General features: G+C 42.0%; 1 protein-coding gene across 3 annotated transcripts; it reads right to left on the bottom strand.

Moving 5' to 3' along the window:
• Window positions 1-3,938: 3,938 nt before the first annotated feature.
• Window positions 3,939-19,390, bottom strand: CLSPN (claspin). 3 transcript variants are annotated; one of them, XM_035345667.1, is made up of 25 exons: window positions 19,274-19,390; window positions 18,476-18,599; window positions 17,458-17,915; window positions 16,690-16,854; window positions 16,290-16,358; window positions 15,999-16,071; window positions 15,326-15,434; window positions 14,310-14,845; window positions 13,425-13,616; window positions 12,358-12,542; window positions 11,556-11,758; window positions 11,359-11,423; window positions 10,727-10,932; window positions 10,076-10,236; window positions 9,753-9,979; window positions 9,471-9,585; window positions 9,004-9,082; window positions 8,598-8,692; window positions 7,803-7,967; window positions 7,587-7,708; window positions 7,260-7,387; window positions 6,635-6,740; window positions 5,856-5,938; window positions 5,479-5,640; window positions 3,939-5,256 (listed from the first exon to the last, which is right to left on the bottom strand). In XM_035345667.1, exons 1-25 carry the CDS (start codon window positions 19,301-19,303, stop codon window positions 5,143-5,145), a joined length of 3,972 nt encoding a protein of 1,323 aa, XP_035201558.1. In that variant the 5' UTR covers window positions 19,304-19,390; the 3' UTR covers window positions 3,939-5,142. The 3 variants fall into 3 exon arrangements, with proteins under 3 accessions (XP_035201558.1, XP_035201560.1, XP_035201559.1); XM_035345669.1 differs by having other exon boundaries at window positions 9,471-9,582; XM_035345668.1 differs by having other exon boundaries at window positions 10,727-10,929.
• Between the last annotated feature and the right edge of the window lie 835 nt (window positions 19,391-20,225).

Below are 20,225 nucleotides of genomic sequence, written 5' to 3'. Positions count from 1 at the left end.
TGGTCCTAGGGGCTCCCCAGCGTCTCCTGCGAGGACACAGGTGAAGGACGCACGTATCGCCCTCCGAGGGGGACAAGCCTCTCTGATACCCATCCTTCATCACCGCATGCACGAACATCATCAAATATTGAAAATCAATGGGGCACTGTAGGGGAAGCAGCACAGAGCATGTTGCATGAAAACAGCCTTGAGGAGCAGGGAAAAAAATATTAGCTAAAAATAAAATTAATCTCTTGCGAAGCGGAGAGATTTGTTCCTCGCCCCTCTCCCATGCAGAGCAATCTTTTATGTCATTTTCTTTAATTACTGCTGGTTCAGGCCTCTGCTTTCTGGAGAAGCATAGCTGGAACTGGCCATAAATGGGGCTTCTGGATGATATGAGAGAAAATAACAGCCCGCTAGGACCCAACATCTGTCCACACGGAGCACACGCGGTGTTATAATTAGTATTAACAACTAATAGTTAATGTAGAACAAAAGTTTTGCCAATAAACCCGGCCCTGCTGCAGGTCCCCAGGCTGTTTCCCTGGCAGCCCCTGCACGCCCTGAGAGCTCCCCGGGGCTCTGCAGGGCCCGGAGCCCAGGGCCTGGGCCCCCTGGGTGCCCAGGTCCGTGACCAAGAGATAATTTGGGAACCCTGCCTTGCTGCCCCAGCCAGCATCTCCCTCACTCCTTTCCTTTCCGTTTCCCCAGCCCCACTTTCCACCCCACTCCCAGAGGAGTCTTGCTTTCTTTTACTCTTTTCATACATCGCACTCCCTAATATCTTAAATTATCTCCTCAGTTTCAGTCAGACTCTGGCCATTCCTGCCCCCCTTCTATGTCTGCTGCTCTATTTTCTGTTTCCTAACGGTGTGGAATCTGAAGGAGAAGAGATGCTGCACTCATTGTCTGCCTCCTCCCCACAAAAAAAGCACACGAAAAAATCTTTTTCCTGGGCCCAAAACTGTGCTCCATTCACCCCTCCTGGAGAAAGGGCCCACGAGGCAGCTAATGGGAGGGCTGAAAGCCAGCGGGGGAAAATAATTGTGACACGGGTGTTTGAGAAGGCCCTGTCCCCATCCACACTTGTGCAGGTGCCCGGGGCTCTTTTTGGCCTTTAACCCTCGTATTGGGTCTGGGACAACCGGTTACAGACCCGGGACAGACGAGGTTCGGAAGCTTGTGGGATAAGCACCCACAAAACATGCAGCACGCTTCTTTTCACGTGTCCACTCTGACATAATTTTTCACACGTTGGAAATACAGATGATTTTAGCCTGGGTCCATCTGGTTTCCCAAATAACCTGTCTGTTTGATAAATAACATAAATTAAATTAGACAAGACAAACAAATAGTTTTTTTCCTCTCTCCCTTTCAGTCTCTTGGCAAAAAGAAAAAAAAAAAATGGCAAAGAAAACATAATTCAGTGACTGCCTCGAGCCCCGGAGGAGCCGCGCGGTGGTGAAAGCTATGATTATAAACGTGTCTGCAATGTTAACCTTTAACACAGACCAAAGACCATTCCTTCCCCTGATTATAAGTTCTTTTTTAATTTCTTCTCTGTCACTTAGGTTCCTAGCAGCTCGTTCCCCTGCAAACTCAGCAGGCAATACCAGTACTTAGCAGCGCTCCTCTCCTCGAGGCTCCCAAGTGCAGCGTAGGGGCAGGCCAAATCCCAAAGGTTTTATTCCTCCCGTCCTTTTGTGGGTAAGGGAAACTGAGGCATGGAGATTTGCAGGTATTACAGCTGCTTAACTAGGATGAAAATCCTCTGTCCTACCACGGCACCGGCTCTAAGAGGCCTTGCCTCTCAGGCATCGACAAAACCAGCCCCCACAAACCCTGGCTCTGAGCAATAACTGCTGGGAATTAGCCCAAGGGAGGACGAGATGGGAAAAGCGAGGAGCCAAGTGTCGGACACATCGCTGCCGTGCCCCGGGGCTGCGGGCAGGACTCATTCCCACCCGTGCCTCCTCGCACTGACCGTCAGCCATGTCCCATCGGTCATGCCCCCGTCGCCACCGGGCTGGCCAGGCCGGGACAGCTCCCAGCGCTTCCAGCAAGAAGAGGGGGAGATTTTCTCTCCACGTTAGCACAACAGCAGCGTGTCAGTGCCAGGAGGGGCGAGCTGAATCAATACTTGAAAATGAGAAGCCGAGGCTGAGCGAATGTGCCAGACGGGTGGTGGAGGCCTGCCCAGGGAAGGCTGGACACAGGGCGAGGGCGCGAGGATGGTGAGAGCACCGCAAGGTCTCCCTCCTATCACTGCCTCCTCCAAACACACTGCGTGGAAGGTAATTCCTGCACGAGGCATTTCTTGAGTGTCTCACAGCAGTTGACAGCAGGATTTAACAAACCCTAAACTCCTGAAAAGGCTTTTGTGGGGGGAAGGTTTGCTCCGAAAAGCAATTGCCAGAAACCTTCCCATTCAACGCGTTCCAGCGTGTAAGCTCTTCAGGCCCCGTTGGATTTTTCTGCTTAGGAGCTGAGCTCAGGAACAAGCAAAATGGCTTTCGGCTGGCTCTCAGCTCTGTTCTGAGGGGAGGAAAAACCAAATGCCAGCTTTGCGACTGCCACACACCAAGCAGAGGCTGGTAAAACCCCTGTGGCACAGCCAGCCCTCCGAAGGTGCTCCTCCTCAACCCTGCTCTCCAAGCTACTGCCTTCTGATGTAAAAACGTAGCAATTATAGGTCTAATTAGGGAAGAGGCTAATTTAATTCTGTGCAATGCTGTAAAGCACGGAAAAGTGTAACAATTTCCCTTTGAGTCAGAGTATGGTTTAAGCTTTAATCACATTTCCTTCCCCCTGGGTTAGGGGAAGAGCATTCTCTTGCTGCTCTCTAGTGGCAGGCATATCGGCACAGCTAATAAAAGGTGCTGAATTTTGCAGCTTTGAATGTTTCTGTCCAGTAAAGCTGCTGGATTAGTACAACCTAGAAGCCAGTGCAAAGGGAATTGGCTACACATTAGGAAATCTTTCATTTATGCTGATCTTTAAAGGACATCTGATAAAAGACCTTTCTTCCTACATTCTCTTCCTTAAATAGGATTTTCAAAGCCCAGCCCTAAAATCCGGATATACTAATTATAAGAATTGCTAGAATGACCTGAAACAGGCTTGATTTGTCCAACTATTGCATTTTGCAAAAGCTTCCATGGATGTGTGCACTGTTACAGCAACTTATTCCATTCTCACACACCTGCTTTTTATTTATTTTCTTCAGCAAAATGCTTGTGCAGCCCTTCCAAACCCATTTTCATATCTTCACTTTTTGTCTAAGTTGAGGGACGGCACAGCTCTGGTCCTTGTGTACATTTATCTCAACTTTAGCCCGCTCTGTTCAGTCCCAGCAGAGTGAAATGCTGCCATCACAGCTGTAAACAAATGGATTTCTGAAATTTAAAGCAGCCAGGGAGGCTTCAGTTGGGAGAGCTACTTCTGCCCACAGAGGATTACAGAAATCAAGCTACTGCATCTGCGTAGGCAGGAGCAGTGTGGCCAAGTGGAATGAATGCCATCCTTGCTCTACACATGAAGTAAAATAAGAATTTGAAATACTTGAAAATATATATATTTTAAGAGGCTGGATTGAGATGCCACATCCAGCCTACCACTTCAAATCCTGTAACGAGGTGCAGCAAACATGCCTCAAGCCAGTGATACAGCAAGTTTTGTCCAGGAACTAGCAGAAGCAGAACTATTGAAGCAACAGAAAGAAATGTATTCTTAGGACCAAGAACTTTATACAAATTGAGCCCAAGTAGAAGACTTGGGAATTTACACTCCAGTAAACACCAGGGGGTTGTTCTGTTGTATTCCAGTATTAATGCAGTTGCTCCTGGTGAAGGGAGCAGTCATGGCTACAAAAGCACAGGAGGAAGCAGATAGATGAACATTAAAAAAAACAACACACACACAACTGAGTGAAATCCTGTAAATTAATTCCAACTGCCTCCAAAATTAAAAACATGTTTTATTGTAAAATTGCACTCCAACTGGTACCATAGTTCTTTATAAACATAATATACAGTAAAATATTTTACATGCAGCACACCAGGCACCCAGGCGTATGCTTACAGCATTACAAAATTTACAGTTCACAATTTTTCTCTGACAGTGTGGGCAACCTAAGTACATGACATTAAGTTTTAGAAAGATGTTTAATTGCACTACCACAACAGTGTCTATTTTAAACACATTGAACATATAATCAGAAATGCTGTATATTGTGTCTCAAGTTTCTTTCACACTATTTAGAACAGCTGTGAATAATGATACTTTATTACCTACTTTCCTCATTCTACAGAAGGCCTTCCATTTCTCGCTGTTCAGAAGTAGATGATTTGTCATGGATAAGCACAGCTTGGATGAAAACAAGGTGGCAGATAATTTACTAGAGTTTTCACTTGGGCAAAACAAACAAAGAAAGCACCCTGCACACATTCTTTTCCTCTCCCGTATCTGTTACTCACATTCTTCCCTCTCCACTCACACATTCACGTGCACGTGTATTAACACAAATTTTAAAAACAAAGAGGAAAAAGGGAAATAAATCCTTAGTATACTGCCTTATAAAAGGCTGGGGACTTTTTAAAAATATATATTACAAATGTACATTAGAGCTTCTGAAGTTATGAAGCTAATAAATGCTTAACATTAAAGACGACACTGAACAGAGCCGCAGCCACCTTAGTACTGCAAGTGTAAACAACATACATCCTGCCATAGCTAATACTGCTTTCCTCTTACCTAAACCTGCAGGAATACATTTTTCACCTGTGCTTTAAGCTAACCATAGCACTTCTGAGTTGTATCTGTCACATGAATGGTGTTTTCAGGTGGAACTGATACCACTGAAACACGAGATTCTACAAGCATGGCAGATAGTAGTGTAAATTTCCTTAATGCTTGGGAGAGACAAAGTTAGCATTCCAAACCAAGCACGGACTTTGTACTCTCATCATGGAACACTAAGTAAAACAAGCAGAGTAAACTAGACCATTGCTTGGAAATTACTGGAACTTGAGAAGAAAGCTGGAGCAGGAGGGACAACGTACAGCAATTTGTTTACCTTCCTGATGATTGCTGGCCAAGATTTGCAAATCAAACTGCAACTGACAGAGATGAGAAATAAATTCTGGCCCTAAACAAAAAATTTCAGCTCTCCAAGAACTGGAATATGCTTCGACTTTGACTTGTGTCCTCTGTGCTGTCAATCCTGGGACGTTTGGCCAGAGACGTTATTACTGCAGTAGGACCTCTTTTCTTCACCTGCAGAGGAACAGGTGGAATCAGAACACACAAAATCTCCAAGTTTAAATTCTGAATAATGACAGTTATTTGCTGAGAGATCACATATCTGCTGTGAGATCACACAACAGGAAACCACAGGGTATTTAAAACAGCAATGCCCTTAACTACTTGGCAATGTTTGGTGTCTGTACGTTTAAATAATCTACAAAATTGGCAGCATATTCCCACAAAAATCTTTACCTGATGTTTTGATTTCTCCTTTGCTTCTTCATTCTTGTCTGGGGAAAGCGTGTGGAAGACAAAATTCCTTGAATTTCGAGGCACATTTGGATTAAGATCTGACATTGCTGCTAGCTTCTGAAGGACGGCTTTAGGTCTGTTCAAGAGAGACCCATTTTTTATCTGAAGAATAAAGAAATGCTGCATTAAAACACTCACACAAAAGAAAGAGAGCTGTTTTAGTAGGTTACTCTTAATAGAAAAGACTACTCCCCACCAACCTGTTGCTTGCTAACAGTATTTCATCACTATCATACAAATCAGACACGGCCAGAATCTAGGGTTAGCTGACGTGGAGGTGTTCTAGAGATGTAGTTTTGAAATGGCAGAACCATTACCTGGATGTCACTGGCAGGTCTGAATGTTTCAAACGGGTTCCTGGGTAGTAGTTTTGTATCTTGTACCACTGCTGCTGGGCTTGCTAGCAGAGACAAATAAGAGATTGTAGGTTTCTGAACTTAGTTTGGAAGAATAAAACTTTATATCGAACCAAGGACCTTGGAATTGACAACAGACAGTAAATATTGCAGAAAAAAAAAAGCATTAAATTATACTGTGAGCTGTACAACTCATAGTACTAAGTGCCAGAACAATCTATCATTTCAAAGGGAAAAATTGGTTTAGAAACAGCTTTGCACACCTGGAGTCGTGCTTTTACTAAAATCAGGGAAAACCTAAATTTATTTTCACTGCCTTACACGGCTTTTCCTTAAGTCCTTATCTTTCCTTAAGATATTTTGAGAAACTGCTAGGCAGCATGTCACTTAAAGTCGACTTCTCCACAGCTTAAAGTCAAACAAATGAAGAACAAAAGACGAAACAATGATGTAGAGGAACTTATTTCCACTCTACAGCAACTATTTTCAAGAAGTAACACACCATTTTATTAATTATACACACAGTTATCAAACTTAAGGCACTGAAAACGCAAAGCTGCACTATCTATCTTTTCAAGTCCTAGAAGTCATGCTCTTGGACTGGTGTTAAGAAAGCTTCTTACTGGAGTTTGCTGATCCACATCCCGGTTCACTGGAGACTAGCTAACAATAACTAGAAGTTGAGCTTTCCTTCTCTTTGACTATCATTTAAATAATGATAATAAAAAAGGCAAGCCTACCTTTCTTCTGTAGGGACTTAGCAGTTACTTTTTTTGCTAGTTTCATGAATTGGCTGTCTTCACCAATGTCTTCCTCCTCCTCCTCCTGCTCTTTATTTTTTTCCTTCTGTAGCAGAGAGAAGATAGAGCTTTTTCAATTTTACAAAATATTAAGAATGAACACTTCACTCAGTAATTTACATAGACCAAATCCTTCCAATATGTAAATTTATATATTAATTTTTATTGACTTTCTACCATAAAAGTTTATTGCAATTTCTTAGGTATTTTATAATTTTTCAATCTATTAAGTGGCAACAAGCTTCTAACATCACATTCAGCTGACAGAAACCCAAGTTTTACAAGATTTGATATTAAGACAGATGTGCTCCCAGCATAAGAAAAAGTATTCTGATTTTGAAGCTGACTTGTTTGAGAACAAAGTTGTTTTGTCTAACCCTTCTGAGTTAGTTTTTCTCTGTATAATACTTGTGGAGGAGAAAGAGCACAATTCACAATGAAAAACAAAGATTATCTGGAGTGTTATTTTTTTTTCAGACTTTAACTTGAGGAAGTAGCAATTTTGCATCTAGCAATGATACAGGGAAGAACTGAACAAAATGTCTTTCTAGAAGCTAACTAATACCTGCTCACGAAGCCACTGTTCTCGTTCAAATCGTTCTTTCCTCCATTTCACTTCGGTTTCATCAAACTGTTCATTTTCATCATCGTTATCTGAATCCCTCTGAAACAAGTCAATCTGTGAAGCATCATCTAGACAAAGAGAAAAAAATAGTTAGCTATCAAAATTAAAAGGAGGCATGTACAAACTAGTACAAGATAAAAAAAAATCTAAAACACATTTCTGGAAGACTTTGTTTTCTTCTGAAAGAGTGAGTCCTATTTTCTAAATACATACATCATCTCTCCAATCTTTCATCCCCCATCTACTACAAACGGATCTGAAAGGCACCTATGTTTTTCCATCTGAATTTCCTCATTCTGCCAGGGCCATCGCTGTGCAGGTCACCATCGATGAGGTACCTCTCTTGGTACATGCGTAACTGACGCTTGTCATCATCAAGCACTGCCTTCCTATTAACACAAGAGAAAAGGAGAGGGTTAGTCCAGGTCATACCTGAGAGCCATGACCTCACACACACAAATATAGACCAATACCGCCACTGACATGTGTAATTTCTGTACTTGATTTCCTAATTCCGCTTCACTTGGGAGTTCCTCATCAATAATCTCTTCTTCATATTCATCCAGCTCTTCGCCATCATATTCGTCCTCACTTCCCACATCACTCCCTGACAGCTCTGCTTCATCTTCCATGAAATCCTGCAGTTTTCTATCAAAGAACATTAGAAGAGTTTAGTTTGGTAGACCAATGACCACCACACGAGTCTCCTGAAAACAAGGTCTACCTTTTGATATAAGAATGGCAAGTATTCTAAAAAAGAAGTGATGACTCATCTTTAGTTTTCAAAAGGGCTAAAGACTTGCATTCTTGCACATTTGTGTATACAGCCTGCCAACACATAACCCCAAATGACTGCCATCCACCAGATTCCTCATTAGTTGCCTGCCAAATGTGATGACAATGGTAACTGCCAACCAGATGTCTTCCCTACTAGGGAAGATAAAGATTTTAACACATGAAGAATGACAGCAATACCCCTGCACCCCCAATTTGGTGAAAAAAAATAAGAAATAAATAAAAATGCCGCATCGCTTTCATTCTGGCCTTTTGATTTCCATCTGTAATCCTCTCTAGCCAAGCAGCAACATAGTTAACTCATGACAGCACCAAAACAAAAACACAATAACCAGAGCCAAAAAACACAGTCATGTAAACATCTTGATACTAACAGCATCTGAGCTAGTAGTGCTGGGGAAAAAATAACTATAGACTACATTTCTAGTGCTATTATGTTCTAATCTTTCTGGCAATTAAGATATAAAATACACACACACTTACAGTTTTTTTTTCAAGCCCTGCCTATGTCTCAGCAGTTGTTCTTCTTCATCACTTGTTTCTGCTTCTTCAGCATCACTGTCTCTGCTTTTTTCATCCTGTCAAAGAGAAAATTTTCAGAAATGAAGGACTTTACGAAGCAAGCCACTTTCAGAACGACAGCTTCTTCTGTCCTTCCGTCAAACACGGACTAAAAAACACGGACCGAAGGATTTGGTATGCTAAGACTCTATCCAGTATATCACAATATTATGTAGACATTTTAAATGATCTAAATTGCTCTCAAAAATGTTTCAGTACTTGTTTTGAAATAAATGGTACGTTGTATTGACAGATACATTAAAATTTAGTAGATGAATTGAGTTCTCATGGTCAGAATTCAGTAGCATTTTGCTTTATCAGTTCATACCTCTTCACTATCAAAGGCGTTGTCATCTGTTAAAAGTTGAAAATCACCAAGTTCTTCTTGCTCCTCATCCTCCTCCTCCCTACGGAAAAAATGAATGAAAAATACACGTTCTCATTTGACACCTGGTGATGTCTTTCCACAACTCAAAGCTAGACTTCAGCTGTTACTTTTGGTGATGTCAGGTTCTAGAGAGGATAATCTAGAACTGTTTGAAGAGTCAGCACCTGAATGTCTTGCAGCTGACAAGACGAATTTTTCCTTCATAGTAGCTGTGGAAAACAACATGTGCTTCTGATTTAAAGAGAAATCCTTGAACAACTTACTAGATTCCTCTTCTTCGCCTCCAGAACAGACTATATTTTTGACTGCACCATTTTGAATTGATGTCAAACAAGAAAACACATCACTAGTGAAATGAGACAACCACCACCATAAACTTTTGTATGTTTCTGAAGAGTAATGCTGACCTGTCTGTGGGAAAAGAGCCTGAACAAAGCGCTAGTGCTTCTGCCATTGGATCTTCTATGTCACTGTCTTTTTCTGCCTTGGAAGATGCTGATGAAGCCCACGTTGGAGAACCTGCTACACAAAGTAATCAGATGACAACTCATTAGACAGATACCTATTAACTTATATTAACTCTCAGAACATTCCACATTCTGCATTGGCGACCAGAACTAAAACATATGTTAGTGTAAAGCTTATAAATCAAGTCACCAGCAAAGCTGGGAGCAGAATTCAGGACATACTCTGAGACACAAATTTTCCTGAGCAGAGATTGAGCAGTTCTTCCATGGGCTGCTTTTTGTTGCTGCTGGTATTTGGCATATTCTCAGCTTGACTGCTGAACTGTCCAGAACACAAGTCCAACAATTCATCCATGTTTGCATCCATTGCGTTCTCATCCATACTAGCCAGAGTGAGCTGATGCTTTGAGGACTGGTATTTATTCCTATGTTGTCCAACATTCAAGAACCTGAAATAAAGTCCATAATTAGAAAAACCTTGCTGTTCTATACGTCCCACTTCTGTTAAAGGACACTAAACGTTATTCTTTACACCTGTAACTTACCCATCTGCATCAAGCAGCTGGCTCTGAGTGTCATCTTCCAGACAAAATTGAAATTGTGACTCTCCAGCCCCTGGAAATAAACTTTTGGGTTCAGGAGAAGCATTATACAGGTCCTGGGAGTCTTCAATGGGAAGAGAGGGTTCAGACATCTTTCCTGAGCTCTATGCAAAGAAAGGTAAAAATATACAAGTTATTTACTCTGCAGTCTTAGAAATCACAAGTGAGACTTGGATAAAACATTTAGTCTCTTTTAGACGATAAACACCATGCAGACTAAAAAGAAGTTAAAGTATTTCCACATCGCTCTGATAAATCTTAAGTTCACTGATGTCAAATGTTGTGCAGTCCATGTGAGCACACTTAAAAATATGACAACATGCATATTTTTGAAATCAAAACCAGATTATAGCATCTTTTCTTTGATGTTGTAAAAGTTTTTATAATGAGTTTTCAATTTAAAATATACATTCCAATGTCGAGACAGTTTAAGCTCCAGGGACAGTTTGCTTTTCTGAAATCTTACTCATATAAAAGCACTTGACTCAATGTTTTCAACCGTTGTTATTTTCTGATATACGTGACAGTCATAAGATACATTTATTCACTATCCATCGTGTTAACGTATGACAGAAAAAGGAGTAGGAATCTTACCTTGGAAGCAGAGCTGATAAAGCTTGTTTTGAAAAAGCCTGGGGAAGGTGACCTGAAACCCCCTGCTGCAGATAAAAAGTTCCCTCCGCGCGACATCTGTTTGTTACAGGGCTGATACGATGGAATCATTGAGCCAATCAACTCAAAGCTGCTGTTATGGCTATTCTCTTTTGCTGGTGTTGGCAGAGAAAAGGAATCATCATCTTCTGGAAAGAAGGGAAATACTTAAATGTAACGCCTCTTTTCTTTTCTTTTGTAATCCAGCAAAACCTCAAGATACTATTTTGCAGCATAGATACCTTGCTAAAAATCCATCATTTTGCACTTCTGTTAGATTTTGTTTTTCCTAAAGGATTCAGGAAATTCATTTTTAAAAGTGCAACACATTGCTGATTTGTTTCTGTGTTCTTCCCCGGGATAATTTTGAACTTTATTTTCCTCTAGCTTTTTCAAGATCTCCTAAATTTTCAGGAGTCTTAACTTTCATAGTCATACTGTTTAAATATACAGGTGATGAAATAACATAACTATCAAATACCAAACCCGAAGAGAAACTTCTACATGTGCTACGTGGAAACAAAAAACAAAACAAAAAAAAAACTCTGCTAGTTTCAATAGCAGTTCTACTTTACCTAACTTGGTAGATCCCTTGTCTGCAGCTTCTTCATTTTCAAGTTTCTCTTCAGGAAGAGAGTATCTGCAATTAAAAGGTATTTGCTAGTATAGATTATAACTAATTGGAAAAAAAAAATGTATCAAAATATTTATCGTGTATATTATTAAAATTTAAAATTACTCAGGCACCATTTTTGAAGTTTTGTTTATTTACCCCATTTTGGAGGAGCTGTCCTTAAAAAGCATCAACGTAGACTCTGTTGAAGCTGGTTTAGGAACAGAAGCACAGTGCACAGTTTGCTCCACCTTTTCTCCATCAACCGATTCTTTGTCAGTTTCTTTATCACCATCTTCAACATGTTTCTCTTCTGAATCATCGTCGTCTTCCTCTGCCTCATCAAGCAGATATTCCGGAGTCTAAAAAGCATCCGCAAATATATCAGATATATATGCTGGCCATTGCTTTGATCTGTCACCTTCTTTGTGTGCTTTTTTGAGAAAATATTTTAACATATGGAGGACTAAACTGAATTACGCTGTCGGTTCCTCCGTGTCCCTGTTTTACTTTAAGACATCTGGTATAGAGGTGCTTTCAACAGCCATGCTGTTCTGACCCCTTTTAAAAAACACAAAGCTGTGGCAAACTCCATACCAGATCGGGAAGGTGCTATCAGTTAGGTATGTGTACATCCCATAGAAATTGTCCCCTGGTAGGAATGAGCCAAGGAGATGTTTAATATACATTTCCTGGTGACACTTTATATAGGTGGCACAAGAAATTTTATATGCTTATACATGGTTTTAATGCTGTTTAGGCAAAAAAAGTGAAAATACAAATATATTCAGTTTTAAATACTACTAAAACCCTGAACAAGATAACTGTAGCATTTGTTTTTTAATTTTTAAGAATTACTAGCAGTTTCTCAACATTAATAGCGTACAAAAGTTTAATTTCATTGTGGAAAGGCAGCAGAATCGAGAAGCTGAGTGAGTTATGTAAAATGTCACATACAAACCTCATGATTGCCTTCTTCTTCTTCTTCAGACTCTGACTCATCTGTCATCTCTTCCTCCTCCTCTTCTTCTTCCAGCATTTCCTCATTATCCAGTTTAAACAATGCTTGCCGTTTCTGGCGTTCCTCAATCCTGCGGAGCTTCATGGCCTCCTGGAGTTTAGCCTTCAGCACTTGTAGCTTTTCACCTGGACAGAAAGGAAGAAATTAATATTTTTAGATGTACTACAAAGCATCCTTAACTTCATTGCCTTCAAGTAGCCAATCTAATGCAGTTACACACGTAAAAAGGGAATAAGGAATGTTTTTTAGTGTTTTTATGAATTGATCTGCCAGCTGGAAGAGCTAGGGAGTTAGTTTCAACCAGTTCAATTTTGAGAAGCGACACAATCTCATGAATTATCAAGATTCCTCATTAGCTATAAACGCCACGGGCACAGCCCCCTGCATAAGAATGGGCTCTGTCTTTCCACTGGGTCTTTTGGGAGCAACAGCTTCCAGTTGCCATGGGCAGATGTGCTACAGCACATGAAATAATTAAGAGCAGCTAAAAATAATGCATGCCCATAGGATCAGCCAAATGATCTATTTCTTTTAAGAGATACCATGTGAGAGTCACGTTCTACATATATTTTTGCTTGCAAATCTATACACTTTTAGTAGGAAATGCTTTATAGAATTAAGGAAGCACAAGAGATCTACCTAATAAGAATAGTTCTTCGCACTGAGTCTGAGAGTTATATTTAGAGGGGCTGTTGGAAAATAATAACGTGCATACATATTTCGTATAAAATATTGGTAAGGATGGGGAGAAAACCGAGCCACTAACAAAAATCTAACTGTGGCAACCTGACCTACGCTGGCTAGTGCTATTTATGAGGTCTAATCTAGATTTTGTCTTAAAATGGAGATATCCATTAGGAAAATCTAAAATTAATTTTGCAAATAAAGATTCATTTATGTGCATTTCATGGGGCAGCACTAGGAGCCAGGGAAACAGGAGAGGAAAAAAAGGAAAAAAGAAAAGAAAGCAATTTCCAATTAAGCATCGTTACTTCTCCCAGACCAACCTGGCTTTGTGTGCACTGTTTCATCCAGGCCCTCTGAAACTAACACTGCCGGCACCACGTCTGCTTTTAGCTCCTCTTTCCCTTCAGATGTTGTCTCCTTACGAATAATGTTGATATTTACGGTCCGTTCAACTTTGGATTTTGATGTTTGAAGAGTGTGCTTCAAGAAACGAGCTTTCAAGGCTTCTAATTCTTTAAATACATATTAATTAAATGCAAATTAAATCAATTTGATAGTATTTAAAATCATCAAGTGCTACATTTGTATCTAGACTAGGCCTTGCGAATTTTTTAAGGAAGTTAATTAAAAACCATAAACCTTTAACATTTTTATATTTGTAAAACAACTCCATTTGACTAATAACACATCGTCACAGAATATTTTTGCTGCAACTTGTAATGGATTGATGTTAGTTAATATTAAACGACCTTACCATTGACTATGATTTATCCACAAGATCTTAAAATTCACTTCCACTCTACCCTTCCAGCCACCAGACAGCAAAGTCAGTGGTAAGCACTGTGAAACACAAGGCAGTTTTGTTTCTGGATAAATACTGCATGCCTGGTTTTGGATCACTTTGAAAAAGTGCCCCCATGTGCTTTCAGTACAAGCATAATTCACTAAAGCAGAATGGAACTGAAATCACTCAACATTAAATAGTTAGCACTAAGCATTCCTTAAAGCTTTTAAATATTAAGGAGTCAGAACTCCCTTTTATGCAGTTGAAAGAAAATGCACACTAACGTTAAGCAAAAAATCTGTACTGGTCAGAAAGCGTGCCTGACCTGCTCTATCACCTGAATGTTTCTCAAAGATTTTCCAATTAAATTCCGTTTTACTCTGGGGTAGAGTTACCAGGATTACAACAATAACAATTATACCTGTATTTGAATCGGTGTCATCGAGGTTTATGAAGGATTCACTGTCAGAGCAGATTCTTGGCTTGATGGTCAAGTCTATTCCCAGTTCACGAAGTTTATCCAGTTTGGACCTCCTCACTTTTTCAGGTTGTGCCACCAATCCAGGCCCCACTCGTTGATTGCTTTCTAAGCCTGGTGCTGTTTCATGCTCAAGGGCATCGCTTCCAACTGCTAGAGGAATTTCATTCTCTTTTTGCTCACTGCCGTCAGTGCTTCGGAAGTTAGAGTGCTGTTGTTCTTCTGCATTACTCACAGTAGTTATAGTCATAACAGTACGAGAATCATCATCGTTCTCTCGGGGTTTTTCAGTACGGTCTTCTGTCAAGTTCTCCCCTGCATCAGGGAGAGGTTTGTTCACAGCAGTATCTCTGCCAAGGCTCGTTTCTGGTTCATTAGTTGCTGATTGACCACCTCTTATTTGCCCATTTTTGCAATCCGCACTTAAGGTCTTAGTGCCTGCAGGTTCTTCGTTCAGGGTGAGCTGGTATTTATTGGACCTAATGAAGGCAGAAAGAATTAAATAATCCATGCCTATTCTGAGGGGGGAGAAGAGGTTGTGAACAAGGACAGAAAGAAGTAATTTTCTAATTCTTCTCATTAACGTGTAGGAATAAGTGAGGGACAAAAGGGCATATTACTTCACCTGAGGTCGCTGCTATGTCCTGTCTACCCCAATGGCATGACAGGGTCAAAATTGCAATATTGCCATCTGTTAACAGTGAGACATGCCTTAAATTTCAAGGCATTTATGGTATTAAAAGAGTTTAAGAAAGAGTAGTAGTTTCTCATTAGGACTTTCCAGTCAAAGCAACAGTTAAAATTAACCAGGAAACATTATATGGCTGCACACAAAACAGGTGCGTGCACATGATACAGGTCCTATAGCACGCCTACTACAAATGTCGGCTATCCCAAAAAGCAAAGCAGGGATATCCTCAACATTTATGAAAATACACGAGGAAGGCTTAAGTCCTTACTTCAGCAATGCCATGGCATTTCCTTCACACATTGGTCGAGGTCGACGCTTGAAGAATTCATGAATGCTTTTGGCCTCAGGCACGTGGTATGGGAGAGACACGGATGATTCTACCACAGAAACAAGGTGGAAGAAAATTTTAAAAAGTCATCTAAGACATTTATTTCTTACTTCTGAAATTCAAAGAATTGAAATAGCAAGTATTTTGCAGTAAAGACATTTGTCCAGGCAGAAAGTTCACAGTTAAAACTCAAATACAACAGACACAGCTGTTTGGGAAGCATTTTAACAGCAAGTCTTGAAGACCAAGTTTGCAACATGTCCATGGATTCATTAGGAAATGAACTGTGATGTTAGTATCAGAATGGCACAACCAGTTTCAATTTTATTACACGCCTATAAAACATTCCAAATATTCCATGAACTTTGCACAACTCACTAAGGGGAAGTTTACAGGCTAAAGGGAGATACCATGTTTGCAAGAGGATTTTCCACCCCTTTGTTACAAAGATACCTTTCAACAGGTGCTTATTAAAAATGGTCTTGTACCCTTCAACCCTAAGTAATTCATGCTAGGCAAGAGAAGGATCTAGCCTTTCAGATAAAATTCTTTCAATTTCTCCCCCAGATTTCTTAATAGTTTATACCCCTCTACATACAAAAAAATGTTTTACCTCTAATAAGGCGCTGGGTCTCACTATGTAACTGTTTAATGGCTTCTTTACTTAACCTTGCTGCTTTCCGCTCCTTAACGAAAGAAAAGTCAGAAAGCAAAATATGGGACTCTGTACTTTCTAAATAGCTTCCCCCCCTCCTTTCAAGTAAAAATAAGTCAGCGTAAAGTAGCCAGTTGAAAATGAAAAGCAGAAAACCAACAAAAGCATAGGGCAGAGTTGAAAAGACAAGGTAATTCCAAAAAAGGGCTTTATAATTATATGCTATAACAAAATCGAAGAATACCTCACCTTCCTTTTTGGTTCTTTTGATATATGATCCTCATTCTCAGCATCAGATACATGTTTGTAGCCTTCACCCTTGGAAAACCAATAAGAGATTCATTTATTTGACTAGATATAGAGACACTAGAAAGGGCAAACAAGTCAAGAGTCAAAGTAATTGTACAGAATCACAGCTGGTCACCAAAACCATCAAAACAGGATCTGCAAGTATTCTTATAAACCAACACAAATCCTGTCTAATACTTATACTAGATTTGCAAAGCTTCTACTGTAGCATTATCTTCACAGCTTTCCAGAACAACATTCCTCCATCTTTAAGAACAAAAAGCAGAGTTACCCTCTGCCAGAACAGTAGACTTGCCAAATAGTTTAATACATGCTCAAACAGAACACTTCCCACTAATACCTTGTATTTTTTTATTTTGTCTTTCACTGCCGCCCGTATCGATTCTATTGACTCTTCATCCTCTGGGAGCGAAGCATCTTCTTCTTCTAAGCCATTATCGAAAAGTTCTTTGTCATCAAGAAGACATCCACTGTCATTAAAAGGATATGTCTCACCGCCATCCACCTGTGTGCCATAAGAATAAAGTATTCATGCAACTTCTTTCAGAAGATCAAATTCATTTCTTTGAAATTAATTTAAGATTACCGTCAAAACATCTTGATGAAAGAAATTAGAATAGGTGCATGGCATCTTTAATATAATGGCTCAGACAGGATAAATTTACACTTGAAATATATATTTTATAAATAGCAACAATACGCAACCTCACAAGCAGCCGTTTATTCAGAGAAGAATTTAAATTTGAAAGTAACGCAAAGTTTTCACCAGAAACTAGCACAGCGGTGTAGCAGAAAGCAGAAACACCGAACAAAGCCCTTTGTGCGCAGAACAAGCCCATGATGAGCTAGAAACAAAACTCAAAGATTTCCTGCCTGGCTTCACATGCACTAATGTGAAGTCATCGGGCATTAGGGTTTGTACTTTGCAGGTGAAACTGGTAGACTTGCAGGCTGTACAACAGATCCTTGTGCATACTATACTGTAGCCCCTGCAGTAACACGGACACAAGTGATGCTGAAGCATCGAAACAAAATAATCAAAATAATCAAAGTTATAAACTTAACTTAGCGGAGAAAGCATCTGAGAATTTCTGCCAAAAACAAATACCTCTGCTCTAGGCTTCTTTTCTTTTTTCAGCTGTTTGATGGACGCAATTCTTCTCTCCCTCTCCTTCTCCTTTCTTCTAGATCTTACTACAGTTTTTTTAGTCGTCTCTTCTTCGAAATTGCTTTCATGTTTTTTGTATTTTTTCCCAGATTTCAGTGGTCTCTCCTCTTCCAACTCTTTCTCAGGCAAGACAGCCCTTCTGCTTGCTTCAAGGTTTTCAGTTTGCAAATGGTCTCCAGTGTCACTGTCATCACTATCCAGCAGAACCTGGCGAATCCGACCAGATTTTTTGCTCTTCTGGACAAGAATGTTCTCTTTTTCCTCTCCACTTTCTATGTCTCCACCCAGAGCGTCATTCTGCACGAGAGAGCCACCATCCTCTCCATCTTCACTTTCACTGTCCTGAAGCACCTTCTTGCTTTTTGCTTTTTTACTCACAAAAATCTCTTCCTCCGAATCTGAGGGATTACATTAAAATAAAAGAAGTGATGCACGCTATGGAAAGGTAAATTTCACGAGTTAATTAACAAGTAGCCTGTTAAATTTCACAGATGTCAACAACTGCAGCTAATCTGTGAAATCAAGTTTTCAAAATCCATTTCTCCCCATAGCGTAGCAGGTAATTGATCCAAATTGATGTTATAGGCTTCAAGTCTTTGTTAAAGAACAGGCAGAATGGAAAATCCTTCACTGATACGTTAGTGAGTTTAAGTAATAATTAAATCACAGTAAGTACGTACGTAGATTAAGCAAATTATAGGTTTGGTTGATTAAGAAAATCATAAAAAGGAAGGAAATAAGCAAATAAAACACATCTGATTTACCATAGCCCTTTCTGCACCTCGAGAACTTTTTGCTTTGAGGAGGATTTTGAGCTTTCTGCCTACAATCTAAGCCACAGAAAGGGGCATTTAGGATTCATAGAGGTCAGCCACTCTCAACTTCCTAAAAAGCTATTTGTAGGGAAGGACTATTGAAGATGACAGCCCGCAGGCCCAGCTCCCGACACCTCACAGACCTCCGTCACCGACGGCCGCTGTCCCGGCGGGGAGGAGCCGTGGCGAGGCCGTCTCGCAGCTGCCCTGCCCGCTGTCCGAGTCGCTGTCAGGGCTCTTCTGCACGCCCGAGCTGGGACCTTCGAGCTGCAAGCACAAGGCACCTTCCCGTAACACCACCGCCTGTGCTGCGGCGCCTCACGGAGCCCGACCTCGCCCCAAGGCCTCGCCCAGCCCCTGCGCAGGACGCCCCCCACACAGATACCGTGGTATTTTCACACTTAATTTACACTTTATGAAGAAAGAACACACCCCAACAACCTTTATTAGTATGTAAACATGCTTTAAGTGAGCTCGCGCGTAGGAAAAAATAAAGAAAAGCCCCTGCTGGAGGAGCTCCGCGGCCACAGCGGGCGCCGAGCACTGACGAGGACCTCCCCCCCCCAGGGGCCGCCTCCGACGGCCCCAGCCCGCGCGCTCCCAGCATGCACCGCGCCCGCCCCAGCTCGCTGCCGCCTTCCCAGCGCGCCCCGCGGCCCCGCCCCTCCCCGCGTACACCCGGAGGGATAGGCCGAGCACAAGCTTCCCAGCACGCCCCGCGGGCGGCGAGGCGGAAGTGCGGGGAGCCGCCGCCGCGGGGCGTGCTGGGAAGTGTAGTTTTCGCCCAGCAGGGAGAGAAGGAGGGAGGCGGGCGCGGTGTCACCGGGCAGCCAAGGAGGCGCCGCCGCCTCGCTCACCGCCCCGCCAGGTCCTCCGCCGAGCCGCGCCCGCGAGAGCTCCGTGCCCGCCTCCAGCCGGCGGCGCGGAGCGGTGAGACTCACCTCAGCGGGGGCCGCCGCCGCCTCCGCCATGGCCCGGGCCGCGTAGGAAACCGCTTCGAGTCTTCGCGCGCTGCCCTAGCTCCGCCCACCGCTGAAACCAACCAATCACAATTCAGCACCTCCCTAGAGGCCCCTCCCCTCCCGGCGTTTTATTGGGGGATTTTCTCCGGGTCGTCCCGCCTCTTCGAGAAGACTCGGCCAATCAACGGCCGCTCGGCGGGGCCTGGCCGGGGCGGGCGCTGCCTGAGGGGAGGGCGGCGGGAGGGGGCTGGGGGTTCCCCCTCACCTCAGGCCGTGGGCGCCGCCATTTCCCCACGGGAGGGGCCGGGGTCGGTCCTGAGCTGAATCCCCCCTGCTTGGGAAGCTTCCCCACAGCCCTAGGAAGCCATAGAAAGGCGCCGAGCGGTTTGATCTGGTTTAAGACCGTTTTGATCTGGTTTAGGTGGCCGCCAGATGCCTATCGGCCTTCCTTCCTTCCCCAGAAATGGCAATTTCGAGAGGTTTGCAGCTTCCTGCTGGCGGCAGGGCAGCAAGCACCAGGAGAAGCGTTAGGGGCTGTGCCCTGAGGTATTTAATTGCTGATAGTGAAGATACTCAGCGTTTGGATTCCAGTTTTCAACCACCTTTGTAGAACATATTTTTTTTCCAAATTAAACAACAGTCACTTGCTGTCTGTCCGTGAAGGCAAAGCCCATAAATAAATAAATAAAATAAAAAAAAAAAAAAAAATCTGAAGTGTTTGGTACCAGTCACAGTTCTGTGGGGGATGCGGAACAGATGGGCTAATCTACTATGATGGTTCCCATATCCCCAACAAATCTTGGAACGGAGGAAGTGAGAAAAGCAAATGTCCATGAAACTTACTGCAAACATCACAATACAGGGCTGGTTTCTTGGAACAGGAGTTAGTCATGAGACACGGATGCTGGCACTACAAAAATACCATTGATCA

Source organism: Oxyura jamaicensis, chromosome 23 (assembly GCF_011077185.1).
Source record: "Oxyura jamaicensis isolate SHBP4307 breed ruddy duck chromosome 23, BPBGC_Ojam_1.0, whole genome shotgun sequence".
Lineage (NCBI taxonomy): Eukaryota > Metazoa > Chordata > Aves > Anseriformes > Anatidae > Oxyura > Oxyura jamaicensis.
The sequence above is the reverse complement of the archived record's forward strand: the minus strand, read 5'-3'. Positions and strand labels throughout refer to the sequence as shown.

Bases quoted from the DNA above. Each gene is read 5' to 3' on its own strand.
- CLSPN (XM_035345667.1), bottom strand. From the start codon at position 19,303: ATGGCGGAGGCGGCGGCGGCCCCCGCTGAG. The intron at 18,600-19,273 runs GTGAGTCTCACC...TTGTGCTTGCAG, and splicing joins CGGCGGCGGCCCCCGCTGAG to CTCGAAGGTCCCAGCTCGGG. The intron at 5,641-5,855 runs GTAATGGTTCTG...TTTATTCTTCAG, and splicing joins GACCTGCCAGTGACATCCAG to ATAAAAAATGGGTCTCTCTT.